Genomic DNA, 16,128 nt, shown 5'->3' on the forward strand with positions numbered 1-16,128 from the left:
GGAATAGAAATTCATTTTTAATGAGACTATGCCAAGGACTATATCAGGGGTATGAGCCAGGGTCTTTGTTGTCATTGGATTCAGGCTTTCCAGTAAGGTTTTAAGAAAAGTAGTGAGATATTATTCAGTATAAAACTAAAAAAAAGTAAATAAAGGTAATCTGGCTTTATGTCGTAATAGCTGTCATCATTCTAAATAAGTACTTGGTCCACCACCTAGAGTTCCTCTAGGAACTCCATCATCAGGATGGATAAATTCATATTCTGTGCTGCACAGGAGAAGAAAGAAGTCAATGCACACAGAAGTACCAACTCCTTGAAAAACTGGACAAATTGCTTTCACCTGTGCCATTCACACACCACCCTCTATAAATATGGTTCTGATATAAGCCATAAACCACTTTTGTTCTGTCCAACAAATAAAAGGGAGTTTTTGAAGAGGTTTATTATAGTCAGTAATGCTTGTTATAGATTATTTAAAGCTGCATTCCTGGAGCAATTCTTAATTCTTCAGTATGCACTGGCTAGTGTTGTAAGAATGGCAAGGTCAATATTTTTAGCATAAAAAATAAAGGAAATCAGATTCAACAATTTCATATCAATATTAAATGAGTTCATCATTTGATAAACTTATTATTAAACTTAATATTAAGCAGATATGCTTAATATTAAAATATATTCAGCTCTACTATTTCTCCTTAGAGGGCCCCTGAGTATGAGACAAGTCTTATGGAAGAGTTGATACCAATTCCTGAGGTGAGGTACTACACAAGACATAAATTTTAGCCTTTCCTCTTGCAGGCAGATGAAACCTTGCCAAGCCACACCAAAACTCCCTCCTTAAACTGCTCCCTGCATCCAGGCTCCTCTTCCCATTGAAAAGAATGACCATTCTACTTTTTGTCTGCATCAGATAAATAAGTTACTCTCTCCCTCACCCACTTCAAAACCACAGCAATATCAGAATTCTCAAACTGTTTCTGCTCATGCTTAGTTTTTAAAACAACACGGCCAGCCTGGATGCCAGACAGCAAAGACCAAAGCAGCTCATTAATATTGCAGATATTCCCAAGCTACGCTACCACTTTGTTGCAACATCTCCACGTCCCCTGGAGCCCGCAGAGGTAAGCATCACGCACGGAGCACTTTAACAAAGCAAACACCGGGTGCAGTCAGGGGGAGAACGAAAACGGCGAAGTTTCAGCTTTTCCCCAAAATCCGGGCCCCGTCAATGTTACATTTGCCAACAGCGCCACCTGGTGGCCACGCTCGGCCGCGGGCTGGGCAGTCCCTGCTTCCCAAGGAAATCCCGGGAGCAAACGGCGCGCACCGGGAACTCTGCCGTGTTTGGTGCCTCGAGTCAAAGCGAATGTTACCTGACAGTATTGGTGAGAGAAAGGCTCTGCCAATGCGGCTGCAAAGCTCTCTCGGTTCTTGCTTGCGCTCCAAGTTGTTCAAAATGAAACGTTTCCTGCAGGAAGTTAGGACTTGAGCTCAGTGCAAAATTTCTGCAACTGCACATAATTATTTTCCCCAACTGAACTCGTGTAAAAAGCAGCCATCCACAGTAATAAAAATGTAATTATTCTGGTTTCTAGTGGTTGGAGATAATTGTGTAAATATTATTGCAATTTTAAAAATAAAATACATATTACCAAGAATACTCTTTTTACACTAGTATTTATCCACTAAAGTAGTTAAGGTGTATTATCTTCTTTTCATACTGTTTTTAACACACAGAGTTCCATGCTATGGATGGATCTTATGCAAATGCTCTTTGATTTCAAATGAGACTTTGCATACTAAGGAGTCTATTTTCCCATCAATGCAGAAGAGATTTACGCACATAAGTCCCATTACCATTAATGGGACTCACCCACATAAATCCCCTGCACATTGATAGACCCTTAGGATTTACATTGAAATGGGTCCTTTAGAGCCATTACAATATCAACCTTTTGCCAGGATTTTGAGTATTAACAATACTAAGCAATACGTGGCAATCTTAATGTGTAAAATCCCAGCAAAAGGCACAACACAGAATGATACGAACAGGGCAAAAAATTCTCACTCTTATGCTATTTAAAGATGATCTCTAATTATTCTTTACCTGTCCATATTCCTATTGGTTGCTCTCCATCATTACTTTCCTTTTTAAAAATCCTGCCTTCTATTTTCTATGACTGTCCTCTTTCCCAAACACACACTGCTCAAAATCTGCTCTAAAGCGTCAGGGAAACAAAATGTTTATATTTTTCTGCTGAACAATTTTCCTCCCATTAACTTTCCTTTTAGCTTGTTACAATATCTTGGCTTTCTTTGGATTTTTTTTTTCTTTTTCTTTTTTTAACTGGTAAGCCTACATTATAAATGCAGCAGTATAAACCCAATGGCTTAAGTGCAGCAAGCAAGATAAGACCAAAACAGCATAGTAGCAGTACTATATTTGTTTGCATGCAGGGAGGAATAATTCTCCAAACACACCACAGTATCAGTCTGTCCCTCAAGGCTATAGCAAGGAAATCAAGGTCACCCACATTCCCACAGGTTGTTAAAAACAATCACATATCACCAAAGTAATTTCAGATGCCACCAAAAAACCCACAACATTTATCACCTACACTCTCAGAAATACTTGAAACAGCTCCATTTTCCATACACATAAAGGCAGTTAAACTCTTAATTTGGTGCCTAACTTTCCACAGATTCACATGAGTGCTGTGGTGCTTAAAGAGAAATTAGAAATTAAAATATTTCTACAGAACTTTATCTACCAGTAACTTGATTGCTGAGAAATCCACTTTACATAATGACAAGTTCACATGGCTGTTTGCCCTCCCCTTATTGCCACTGTGATATGATCAAGAAGCAGGAGGGCATACTTGATGCACAACAATATTTATTTTACTTGAAAAAAAAATCTTAGGCATGATTCTTTAATGTTTTGTCTTAAAATTATATATAAAATATACTTGTGGAGTTGGATTGCACTGGTAATATTTTATTATTCAGCAGGCACTAAAGCACTGAATTGCTAAGTGAGAGCTACATCATAAATGGGACCACCAAGTAACCAGTCCTGAAAATCTTTACCCTCAGTACTAAACAGAAACTCCTCATTTAAGTTATGCAAAACTTAACATCCAGATAACAGGCTGCCACTGTTGTTGGAAATGTACAATCCCATAATAAGATGGAAATGGTGATGCAAACAATAACTATTTTATATTAATAAAGCAAACAATTCTCATGTTACAGGCAGGAATGTTGAGGTCAAGAGCCACGCTCTGGGTGATCAGCAGCAGCTCCAGCACCCGGCTGCTTCCTGACTCTTCTGGACACATCACTGCTGCAAAGCAATGAACATTCAAAATGCCACTGTTTCATAAAGAAAATGGTTTTACACTGTAGGTTTAGGATCTGCCTTCCACATAACACAAAAAATGTAAGTAAATAAATAAATAAATAGAGAGAGAGAGAACGAGCACGAGAGAGCGCACAGAAAACAGCGGATAAGTAACCATGGTGATTCCTGATCTCACACACAGGACAGAGAACCTACATTGTGTGTGACCTTATTCTGCTCCACACATGAAGTGAGACTCCACTGGCTCCAGCATCAGGACTAGGATGTGTCATGATTCCTACAGGATGAGGCTCTTAGGGCCAGATCTCCAAAGTTAATTATATTTTTAGGAAAATGACAGTTAAGCAGGCACATATTGTTGTGAATTTGAGTCTCAGTGAAGAAAAGCAAACAACAATAAAACCCCAAAGAAAACCACACCACAAGCAGGTACTATGGTCCAGATGCACAAAAGAATCAAATCTCTGAGAGGGTTTATATTAATTTATAAATTTAAAAGCCATACAACTAAAACCCACAGAAGAATTGCCAGCATGTTTTCCCCAAGCTTGGCAAATCATCCCTTATTTCTTACAAACCAAATCAGGGCAGAACTTTGCTTATTCTTCAGCAGGCCTAATTAGGTTCCTGCCTAAAGAACTCTGTGGTTAAACCTCCCTGCTTGTCAGTGGCATGTTCAGAGTGACTAGCACACCTACAGCTCAGTCTCTGTACTTTGTGATGGAGCTCAAGAAACCCTCTTCCCCTTTCATTTTAAGGGAAAACACAAGATGGTGCTAGAGGCGATAATGCTCCTTTTAAGGCTGAATTTCCCCCAACAGAGCCCTGCCCAGATTTTGTAGAAGTAGTCATCATTTATAAGAGGAGTTTTACACTTACCTATCCCAGATGAAGGGTCTAGAATCACCTGGTAATGTGCTAGCTGGCAGTACCACCCATTTAAATTTAAATTGCCCTATTTTGCAAATTTATCATAATTCAGCAAATGGAAAATGTTCTCATGGAAGGGGGAAAGGCCTGGTATGGGAGGGGCAGATCATGCCCTGAAACCTCAAATGAGAGCTCACTCCCTTGCTGAATGCAACAGGAACAGGACAGCTCAGAACTGACTCCCAGCACTTGATGCAGTTGTTCTATATCATAGCTCAACGAGCCCACAAATTAAATAAAAACTCAATTAAAACAAAAATGCAGGCTTATAATGGTTTATTCTTGCTTTTGCCAAGCAGCTCTGCTTGTATAAGAAAATCACATCTTTGACACTACCCAATTGTCCCGATTCAACAGAGCTTTGCACAAGCTCCTTACAGACCTTTACTTGCAGACTACTTGGGGCTTGGAGTTCAGAAACCCATTGTGAATTTCATATGCATTAATGTCTGCTCATTTTCCTGGCCCAGAAACAGGCCAGCTTTGCCCTTTCCCAATTACCCACCTTCACCCAGCCCATGGAACAATATAATTTTTCCCACAGTTGGTCAGGACGAAGACTGGAGTTTCAATCCTTGATACTGAAGAGGAGAGAGGGAGAGAGAGAAGACAGAATGGACAGGGGCCAGCTCAGAGCTGGAGAATGGGGCAACCATCCTGAGCTATCAGGTTTCTTCTGCTCTCTCCTTGCTTTGCAAATGGGTTCAACTCCTGCTTCCTTAGGGGGAAGCACAGGAGTCTTGCCCACAGGCCTGGAGAGCTGCAGCACTCAAGGAAAAAGCAGCCAAAAGTGCTCCTTTGGCTCATGAAAGGGTGCATTGCTCCCCCAGTCTGAAATGTGCAAGCTCTGTTCAAAGCAGGTCAATGAGAAGAATTTGGGATTTAACAGAACAGGTGCCAGTGGCTGAAATGCCATTGCTCAGGTTCCATTGTTATCACTCATGATAGCATCTCCTGTAATCATCTGCTTCTATGGCCAATTTCATCTGTCTCTAATGACTGTGTAACAGCAATAATGGACATCTCTGCTGGTTTGTTTTTTGTGTTTTTGCCACAAAACAGCCTTGCTGTGATGACACAGACTATATTTAGTTCCTGCTCTGTACTAAAGTATAATGCTCAGCTAAAAGTTTTTATCCTCTCTGTCACTGTGTAATCTATATATAAAACTTAAAATACAGTTTCTTGCCAAAAGGCAGGAGGTGGTGATATTTCTGTAGCTATAGATAGTAGTTACCATGTACTCAGAATTACACTTGCATTTAAAAAAATGACACACACTACTGTTGCACAGTGAACTTCTATGATTTACATGTCATCTTCTTAATTTTACTAGTCAAAATACATTTTTTGCTTTTGTTCCTCAACAAAAAAAATGTATATTACTAATGCTGAGGTTGTGATGTGAAGTGACAGAAGCCAGGAAAATTCAAAGTCACATCTGACACTGTATCCTTTACTCACAGGGTTGGGTTAAGACAAGACAATGGCTGTCTACACTTCCAAGTTCCCAGGCTTTGTTAAATATGTATCATAACCTTCACATTCATTTAAAAAATGTCTCTCTTCTTCTTTCCTTAAAAAAGAAATTTTAAAAGTGGTTTTTTTCCTTGATACAATTTGTAAAACATTGAAGAAATGGAAGAACAAGCAGTAAATATTGCTTTAAAATTCAGGTATTTTATATATCATTTTAGATGCATATTGCACCACCTTAATGATACACCAGGTGCAATTCTGCACTGCAGAAAATCCAGGCTCGTGTTTCTTCCCAGTTCTTTGTGGTTTTGTGACATGCAGCAATGGGACAGCAGCAAAGGCTTTCCAATAACTCCCAGGGAGCCCGAGATGGGCTCTCCATGGAAGAGAGAAGAAGACTGGATCAGAATTTAGTGCTGGGAGACTGAGTTGAATTCACCCCTCTCCTCAGATGTTTTGTGATACATTAAGGAAAATCCCCTGGTTTCCACATCCAAGGACCTCACAATAAAATGGGAAGGTGGGGCACAGCAGGGCAGTGAGGTGCCCAGGTGAGACAGGGTGGGGAACCAGGTAGGAACAAACATATTCAGAATAAAGTGCCTGGCTGTGGAAAAGTACTGTTCAGTTCCTATTCTTCTGTAGCTAAAATCTTGATTATTTAAACAACACTATTATCCATAGGTTTTAAATATTTGTGGATTTATTTATTCATCATCAAAATGCTACCAGTATGAGACCAGATATCAGCAGAGGACAGATAAAAGTGACTTGCCCATGGCCATCAAAATTTCTGAGGCAGAACAAAAGAAATTGAAACAATTTCTGCCTCTTTTGGCCTTCTCACATGAGGACTGCAGCTGCTAAGAAGGAATACAGGACTTTTATGAAGTTCTTTGATTATATTTCAAATTTGATCAAAACCATTAGAGGAATAACCTCATGAAATTGCAAGCACACCCAGAGGGAGCTGCTGGAATCAGTGTTTGCTAACACACTGTAATCCTTCCTTTCACAAGCAATGCAGCACCCACAGCAAGCATTTGCTATCTCCGGTGACTGTGTCACTATAATACACATAACAGACCGTAAGTTGGGAATCCATCAATGTATTTTACTGCATTAATATCTCCCAACTTTTACACAATATCCCTTTAAAATTACTATGTCTAGCTCTTTATTTTAATGGTATGATGTGACAGATCTTAAGGAATCTGTTCCAACCCAGTAACTCCTACTTTCACTCCCACCCAAACATTCAATCTGTGCATTACAGCTACTTTTCATTTTAAAACTCCTCTCTTTCATTTTTCTGTAATAGGCTGAATTTACACGGCAAATTCCTGAAAGCAAGCAAAAAAAGATGTTGTGCATTCTGGTTTAAATCAAATTCATTTTAACTTGGCTCTCTGCTGCAAATCCATTCAGGGTTTACACTGACTCAACAATTTCCTATATCTGCTTTTGTATGCTACCAATCCCCCCATACATTCTCTTGCATGTGGAGGCTCTGCTTTTTCCATAAACAGAGACAAATATACTTGACTGGAAAAAAACACTCAGAAGAACTTTTATGTTGCAACATTTTTAAGCTGAAATTCTTCAAGAAATTTATACAAAACCAAAATGACGCCTCAGCCCCTCGCCATGTACATTTAACAGGGGAAAAAATATCCAGATTACAGTTTCTGTAGCTTATTTTAATTTCTCCCTGCTTCAAACACCACAACACTTCCCAGGCGTTATTTTGTCAGTTATCTGCATACCTGCTCTACAAAATAGCTTCCAAATTTCCCTTGGCTGCCCTCACCTTTACTGCTTCTAACAGACTTGCACTGAAAGCAGCAAGCACCAGAAAATTCACACCTACCTGGCCTGAGGGACACCAGAGAGGCTGCACTGCAAAGCTTCCACGAGAAAAGCCTCAGAGATGCTCAAGCAGAGGAAATAGGAGGCATTAGAGCACAAGGGCTGGTGGAACAGGCAGAGCTCTTGCAAGGATTTGCTTCCTTGAACTGTAACTGGGCATTTTTTGCACAAGGACAGGGTTTGTGCTTTCTGAACGCATAAATCGATGAAATTCACCCACCTCCAGGTTTCTGACTCAGGAGGCACCAGCACACAGTGTCAGGTCTATCAACAGTGCAATCATGATGGAACTTAGGCTAATATTCCTAGTCCATTACTTTTTACTTTTGAAACAAAGAACGATGACAATTCCTATCACACATCTTGTGAGCCACAGAATGGGCAACAATGATCACTTCACACAGCAAACAAACATCCCAGAAATGGACAAATACAATCCTAGAAGTGGACAAATATTTCCCAAGCTCTTCACACAGCTGTCCCACCCCACCCCTAGATTCAGAAGTATTTTACTGGCAGTAAAGGATTAAGTTTACAGATCTGCAAGGTTAAGTTAGGAAAATAGTGCTGTGTTAATAATTAGCACATTTCCACAACAAAACAAAAGTCTTTAATTTGTTCTAGCCCATGAGTCTACCCTGTCAATCCCCTAAACTGAAATAGAACCTTTGCTTGTAAGGTTGTCAGTCAGATATTATTATTCTGGTACAATTATTTCTATGCACATACACAAGGCTAGTATAAAAATACTGTTCTGCTTTCACAGATAAAAGGCACAGAAGCACCTAGAATCTCCAGTCAAGAACTGGGTCTGTTACTGAGTATATAAACAGACACCAAAGCCATCAGTCAGTGGCCTAGAAAACTCTCAGAATTACACAGCGGTAAAGAAAGACAAGACAGTGTAGAAAAGGGATATAAAAAAAAGAAAAAGATAAAAAAACCTAAAAGACGTATTCTGGGTACATCATAACATTCTTCAGTTTGAAATAAAAGGAACAGGCAACATCCCTATAAACCCCTGGTCTAGAACTTTGATGATTTCAATCAAATTCTACCCCTAATATATAAAAAAAGAATATTGCAAACAGGAATCAAAGATGCAGTTATATACATCAAATGCAAAATGAGCATGACATGTTATGATCTCAAAATAAGTTATGAGGGTTATGGCACAGAAACAGGGAAAGGACTTCACACCACCAGTTTGTGCTTGTCCTTTACTTCAACAGATAGTGTTTGTCCCAGGCTCAAAAATGTCTTTTCTTTGACTAGCTGAAACTGCTGTAGAATCAGTGAAACTCAGCCATAGCTGTCCCACCCCATGCATGAAGGCAGCAATTCAGCACCAGGCGCACTCTGGTACGAACAGAGGGGCTCCAGTGTCTCATGCACAGTGTAGGAGGTGGATTAAGAGGCTACTGGAGCTCCAGGAAGATGCTGCCACTGCAGCAGGACTTGCCCTGCTGCCTCCCAAAGCCCCTGGCTCCTATTACACAGTGCCAAGGAACAACAAGTACAAGTAATTTACACCACAAAAAACTCCTGCCATTTTTACCAGAAACAGGTATTGCAATCTGCTACAGACTGTCCTTGTGACATGGATGTGAGAAAGCAGCAGCATTTGGAATCTTTCTGCATGTAGTTCATTACCAACCAGAATTAACCACAGCTCAACTCAGGAGAATTGATTTAAATGACTTTCTTTCCAAACAGGAAGAGCAAGCATATGAAAATATTTTTTCATAATTCAGGTTGAGTGGGACTGCTCAGAAGATGGGATGGGCAGAGTTGCCATTGTGGCTTTTCTGCACATCATGGCACAGGGAATGACTGTCTGGAGCCTGAGGTATCCCTGTGAGCAGGATACTCACTGGAAGAATGAAGAATGAATGATATCCAACAAAACACAATACCCTGTATTCTAAATATCCCACCTTTTACAGACTGGCTGCAACAAAACTATTTTGCACAAAGTTATGTTTCTAAGTCAGGTGGAAGGGATGCTCTCCAGTTAGAATCAGAAATACCATTTTCAGGGCTACAAGCACTTGATCCTGAAATGGCCATGCCTCAGCATTATGAAATGAGTGCACATCCTTCACTCCCTGAATCAGTTAGAAGGGATCACAGTGGAGATCTGAGGTGAAAAGCAGTTTAGCAGTGTGAAAGCCTTGCAGCAAATAGTAATTTTATATCTGAACCCTATTTCAGATCAAGTTTTTTCAGAGGATGGTTACAAGACACCTTTCTCCTATAGTTCTGCTCTTATCTTCCAGCTTTCTAAGTCTGAGGACAAACTGTAAGTAGAGAACAGTCTCATGTTGCTGCTGGTATGCCCTTAAAAACAGAGCCCCTGAAGAAACTGAAGCCACAAATACTCATCTGTGTGTCTCCAGGGTCTGCTTTCTTAACCAGGCAAACAAAAAAGACTACAACCCCTAGTCCCATTGTGCAACAGGCTTCATGACCTTTGAATAAAAAATGACAGCTAAATCGCAAATGGTCAGTTTAAAAATGTCTTCCCTATGCAAAAAAACCTACAAGAATAGCACTGAAACCTTTTTTCCCCCCAGGTGGCAGGGAAGGGAAGATGAAATATTAAACCAGGCTACTGTTGGGGGGCAATGGCCACATTACTGCACTTACTGTCTACAACAATTTCCAGTGCTCTGCCCTCACTGGTTTTGCTCCACTCAAACTAAAGGATAAAACTAGCAGAGAGTATTTTAAAGCAGTTATCCAAACCTCACTACTCTACAGGATGGCAATGTATCCTACAAGAAATTTGCAAATAAAAGGATAGTTTTCAAGACTAGTCTGATGAAAACTTTTTATCTCTAGTCTTGTACATTTTTTGTCCCTGGCTGGATTACAATGGGTTGCATAAAGTAATTTATTGGACTATTTTGTAGAGAGAAATATTCTCCAAGAGCACCTCTTTCTGTATCACCCTTCATATAACATGAAATGCTTGCTACCCACAATCAGATCTGACTAAAGGGAACGTCCTTCTGAGTACTCAAAATAAAAAAGAATTTTCTGAGGTATTGCAGGTCTTCTATAAGACCTGCAACCTTGTATTCATTACAGACCTGACTACACCAAACTCCCAATGTACTGGAAATGCCATTAGTACAGCAGTGCTAAGTGACCACAATGGCATCTATACCTGTACTTAAATGCATTGATCCTGCTGTCCCACCCCTAAATGACCATCAGAATTTGGGGAGCATCCTGAAATATTTAGGGATGGACCTCATGGACCAAAAGGGAACACTGTGCATGCTACTTTGCTTTTCAGAGATCAGCACAGCCACAGTTCCCCAGCTGGGTCACTGAGCATTGCCAGCAGAGAAACGGAACCAGGATTGTCCAGCAGCACTGCAGGCAGAGCCTGGTTTGCTCAGCAGGGCCTGAGGGGAAATCTCAGTGCAGCCTTTCAGAGGAGAAGCTTGTATTCCTTTCAGGTTCACCACACTGTGTAGTAACAACAGTGAGAAAAATCAACTTTAAAAAATTGCCCTTTTTAGGATAATGGGAACACAGACATCAATTCCTTCTGAATGCAGCGCTCAGCCCTGGGACATTCAATCTAAAGGTGGTCAGGACCCTGAGGAGAAGACCTGGGCATAGGGACATGGAAGGGTTAATGCCCTTTCCTTGCCTCAACAACATTCACCACTCCTAGAATTTTTCTTATCTCTTCTTTAACACTCAGTACTCATTCCAATCCCCACATATTTCTGTAGCCTTTTTTCCCCTTTATCTCTCCTTCAAGGGACTCCCTTCAGATGTGACACTGCCTAAATCTGCATTTTCTTACAATCTTTATGAGAATACAGTTTTCATAAGCTGCTATGTATATTCACTAAGGCTGAGTTCACTTTTAATGTTCAGTGACAAAAAATTATCTGGAAAGAAAAGTGTTTCTTGCAGGCAATGCAAAACCTTATAGGGCACATGAGACCCAGGAACTATTGTCCTTTGTTCCCACCTCTCACTGTTTAAGATGATAAAAAAAAATGCCACTGAAAAGTTCATTGAAAATCTTTTCCAATCCCCATCCAACTCAGTCTGACTAAACACCCAAACCATCTGATTAATCACCTTAGGTATGGGCAGTAAAATTTATTGATTGTTTTTGACAGACACAGCAGCTCACCCATGGTGCTGATAACCTGTCCCAGTGTACATTTCCTTGTTCAGTTTATGCTGCACTGGATTATGCTCTTTAACAGAGGAAGTACTTGTTAACTCATTAAATAACTTCAGTCCCCCATTTTATTGTGTCATTACTGTAAACTCCCCTCAAGGATTTAAATCAAAGACTATAAAAGATATTACGCATATCAATTGAGCATACATTTATATACATTCTCTAAAAAAAATAGCATTTGTTTGTTGCTATGAGTCTTTTCTGCAACAAAGCTTTCCCAACAGATTATTAAAATGATGAAGACATTTATTAATAAAAAATTACTCCAAGTAGTTTATTATGCTAATTTCTCATACTGTAATGTAAAATGTGCTTGAGCTTGAAAAGTTCAAATATAAAACTTGGCAGCTCAAAATCAAAATCAGGCACAGCTGAAGATTCTCCTGTAAAATCCAGCCCATGTGTAAGAGCCTTGCAGAGGTTTGCAAACATTCAGGCACAAATTCAGTGCTGTCACTGAGTGCAACTCCATGTAAGGAAAAGTTTAGAGAGTGTCCACAAATACACATAAATAACGGGGCAAAGTCAGAGCTCCATTCAGCCCTCTCATCCCAATTCAAGCCATTTTTACGACTTACAGAGCTCATGAGAGGGAAAAGATTACATCAAGAAAAAATCTATATTCTCCATATCCCATATAATTCTGAACACTTATATTTTGATAGGTCACAAAATCTCTTGAGCAGGCTGGTGCTGCACTGGGGTAAGAACACAGTAAGAAGACGAGCCTTGATACACAGATAAGACCATGAGAGACCTTATCTTGCTTTGTTATTGCTTCATTTGTTAAATAATCAGTTAAACCCCAAAAGGTTTGATAAAGTCTTTGCTGAAGACTATGTCTTAAACTTTAAGAGGGTATAAAGGAGAAAGAACAGAAAACTAAACAAAGATTAATTATGATTTTTAAACGGGGGGGGGAAGGAGACAATTACTTAACCAAGAGAAGTGCCCCACAATAATGGAATGCCAGCCTGGGAAAGCAGAGATTCTTAAATTATCTAAATGACATGATCCAAACAAAACAAAAACAACCACTTGTGTCTTTGTTTCCTGTTAAGGCATTTATTTATCCTGCATTTCTCAGGGTGGAGAGTTGGATGTTCTGCTAAAAATATCCCAGAGCAGAACCATTAAAAATTCACAAATTTCTTCATCAATAATAAATACATGAAAAAATGGTAGATGATTACAAAATATACTGCAGTGACAGCTCCAGAAAAAGTTTTTTGGAAATTTTCCATGTTTGCTGTTTTATAAGTCAGTCATTAGGAGGCAGCAAATGGCTCAAAACCATGTGAGAAAACAAATCCTGAAGGAAATTGAAAGTGAATAGGACAGTAAGAACTAGAAGTGGGAAATTAATTTAGCCACAAAAGTAGCTTTTTGACATTTTCCACTCCAATCAGATGTCAAGGTATGTAGAAGAAAATAATTTGTCACCTATTTGCTAAATAATTTGGCATCTAATTAATGGAAACCACACTCAAACTTTATAAGGTTAACTTGGGATTTTGATAACGTTAAAAAGCAAAAGACTTATCCCAGCCTGCTTTCCTATATTCTGCTTTTTAAGTGTATATCACAACATTGTCCACACATATGCCTAAGAAACCCAAAATATGTCATTTCATTTAAAACAAAGAGCTTATAACAGAAATTTCAGAGTTCTACATTATTTACAAGCTTTGCCTTTCAAAGAAGAATCAAAAAGCCCCCGTGGTCTTACCAGTGCTTCATTAGCAACAATAATCAGATTTAAATCAGTAACATTCATACCTCTCTCTTCCTATTATAATACAGCACATGTCAAGGTAAAAATAACATAAGAAGTTTTCTTAAAAATAAAAATTAACCTCAGAGTTTCTACTATGAGTGCCAACATTTCTGTAAACTGCCGGTCATATTTTATATTGTGCAGCCAGAAAGCTGTTTTTAAATTCATTAATATCCTGAATCAAAACAGAATTGGAAAGGGAGAAACATTTTGCCTTCTAAGCAAGCCTGTAAATAAGAAAAGATTAAAAATGGGCTAGGCTTGCTCATATCATTGCCTACAACATGTTAATTAATTTTTATTTCTCAAGCTATTTTATCTTCAGCACAGGACAATGCACTTATCTCTATCTCACTAAACAGGTATAGTAAGTAACAGAGATGATAAGCATTAAACCACATCAATATTTCTCATTCATAGATTTATACAGCTGTATAGCATTCTTAAAATACTGAATTTGCAATTAATCATTCTCAGCTTTTTCATATTAATCATAAAATACAAATTATAAAAACAAGGCATAAACTTACTATTTGTTAGGTGGTCACACTGTCCTGTGGTCTCAGTCAGTGGGAAATAATTACCCCTAGGAAATCTGGTAAGCAGAAATACAATAAAAATAAACATTAGCATGCCAAAAAGAATAAATTCAGCTTTCCTGCAAGTATTTTTCCTCATAATACTTCACAGGCAAGGTTAAAAAAAAAAAAAGGAAAAAGAACCACAAAAAGCAAAGTTGAAAAAATATATATACACATTTAAAACATAGTCCAGCAGTGTTCAAGGATCCTTGCCTCTCAAACTTTAAAGCAGCACAGACAAATGTTGAGATGCCTATAATAGAACAAAAATCCAAGTTCTCAATCACTAGTTACGCAGTATGTGTCAGTAAGGAAGACAATTTCCAAAATAATGATTAATGTATTATCCAGATTTTTTCCTCTCTCTCTCTTTTCCCCTTCCCATTCAGGTTTTTCTTCTTATAAAATGCACATAGGTTTTTTCTTCCCTGTACCCTGACTCAGGCCTGGCTTTGAAATGCATTTCAATCTCTCAACACAGACTGCTTTCACTGCATTTAGAGTCCCACCAAGGCCCAGCTTTAAAAGCTACTGATTCTTTTTTTCTTTAGCCTTCCTCACAAAGGAAGGGTATTTTGTAAATTACCAGCTCGTTCAGATCAACAAAAGGTACTTTCATAGAAAGCCCCATTTGATTTTGCTCAAATTTGATTACAAGGATGGAGAAAAGGAAAGGAAGTCAAAAAGAAAAACCCCAGATGGCTTTTTCATTCATCTCAGTGAATGAGCTTTATCTGTGCCTTTTGAAACTGTAGCAGTGGAAAAGCATTTCTGTTGGCTTAAAAAACTTGACAAAAATTATTGGTTTGCCATTTCTCATGTAACTGCCATTGGGAACTGGATGAAAAGACTTTTTCATGGGATCGCCTGCTTGGATCAAAATAATGGAGATTAGGTATTTCATTATAAATTACAGTGGGAGATAGAGCAGGCTGTCATATTAATAGCAACCTGCTCATGGCCTTCAATGGTAGCTATTCTCCTAGACAAAGGACCAAGGGGGTTGTCTATTGAACTTGTACTTTAGGCCTGATCAATTTTCTATCATCAAGGCAAAAGGTGAGGTGACTAACAAAAGAATTCACACATGACTGACCTCATAAGCCTATAGATAAAACAGCTTAAAGAAACAAAACACATCCTGAAATTATGGGTGATAAACTGTATAAAGGAAAAAGAAGAAGAGAAATGATAGAAAAAGGGAGAGAAAGAGCACGTGGGTCTGTAATTCTCCCTCCCTTCTTAGGTGAATGGACATATTAAAAGCTACTTGTTTTCAGCTGCAGATAATTGCAGCCTTTGCTTTTGCCATGTTCTGCCTTAAATCCTTCCATGTACTTTTTCGTCCAAGACTCTTCCAGTGATTTCATTCACGAGTAACCACAGCACTGAGTTTAATATAGAACTTCCCAGAGCTGTAGCTGCACACAGGATTACACACAACATCACAGGCATTACACTTATAACCAAATTACAGGAATAGCTAGGAACCTTTGGGTTGCTATCCTTTTATACAAAACCTTGCTAATTATGGGAAACTTGGACATCTGAGCTGTATAGGAACAACACCTCACAGAGTTTGAAAGTCTTGACATATTTCTCTTTCACTGAGATCTCACACAATTTTATACAGAGTGCAAAACAGCACTTAAAATGCTCATAATATATTTAGGTACCCTTATAAGTCAATGACTTGAATTTTTTGCCCTACTCCCTAGGGGATGGAGACCCTTCAGCATCAGCATTGGACTTTGCTGATCAGCAAGAGATACAGAGGGTGAAACCTTCACTCCCCTGAAGCCAAATACATGGCAGCAAAATATTCTCTGATCTCTGTCAGGATCAACATTCCCTCCAGTTCTTTGTACAGGTAGAAACTCAACTACCCAGACAACTTTTATGCATGG

The 16,128-nt window shown here is 38.9% G+C and overlaps 1 protein-coding gene across 12 annotated transcripts in view; it reads right to left on the bottom strand.

Annotated features, from left to right (window-relative positions):
- Positions 1 to 16,128, bottom strand: part of LOC129124232 (uncharacterized) — a 261,789-nt gene that overhangs the window by 223,395 nt on the left and 22,266 nt on the right. For 11 of the 12 annotated variants that reach the window (XR_013183683.1, XR_013183680.1, XR_013183677.1 and 8 more), the window contains exon 2: positions 14,171 to 14,235. Coding sequence is in view for 1 of the 12 variants with exons in the window: in XM_077184106.1 (XP_077040221.1) it covers positions 14,171 to 14,235 (65 nt within the window). In the remaining 11 variants the exon portion in view is untranslated. Of the gene's footprint in view, positions 1 to 1,375; positions 1,471 to 14,170; positions 14,236 to 14,434; positions 14,720 to 16,128 lie in introns of those variants that run through there. The other variant, XR_013183684.1, reaches the window with a different exon arrangement.

The sequence above is a fragment of the Agelaius phoeniceus genome, chromosome 10, assembly GCF_051311805.1.
Source record: "Agelaius phoeniceus isolate bAgePho1 chromosome 10, bAgePho1.hap1, whole genome shotgun sequence".
NCBI classification, from domain to species: Eukaryota; Metazoa; Chordata; class Aves; order Passeriformes; family Icteridae; genus Agelaius; species Agelaius phoeniceus.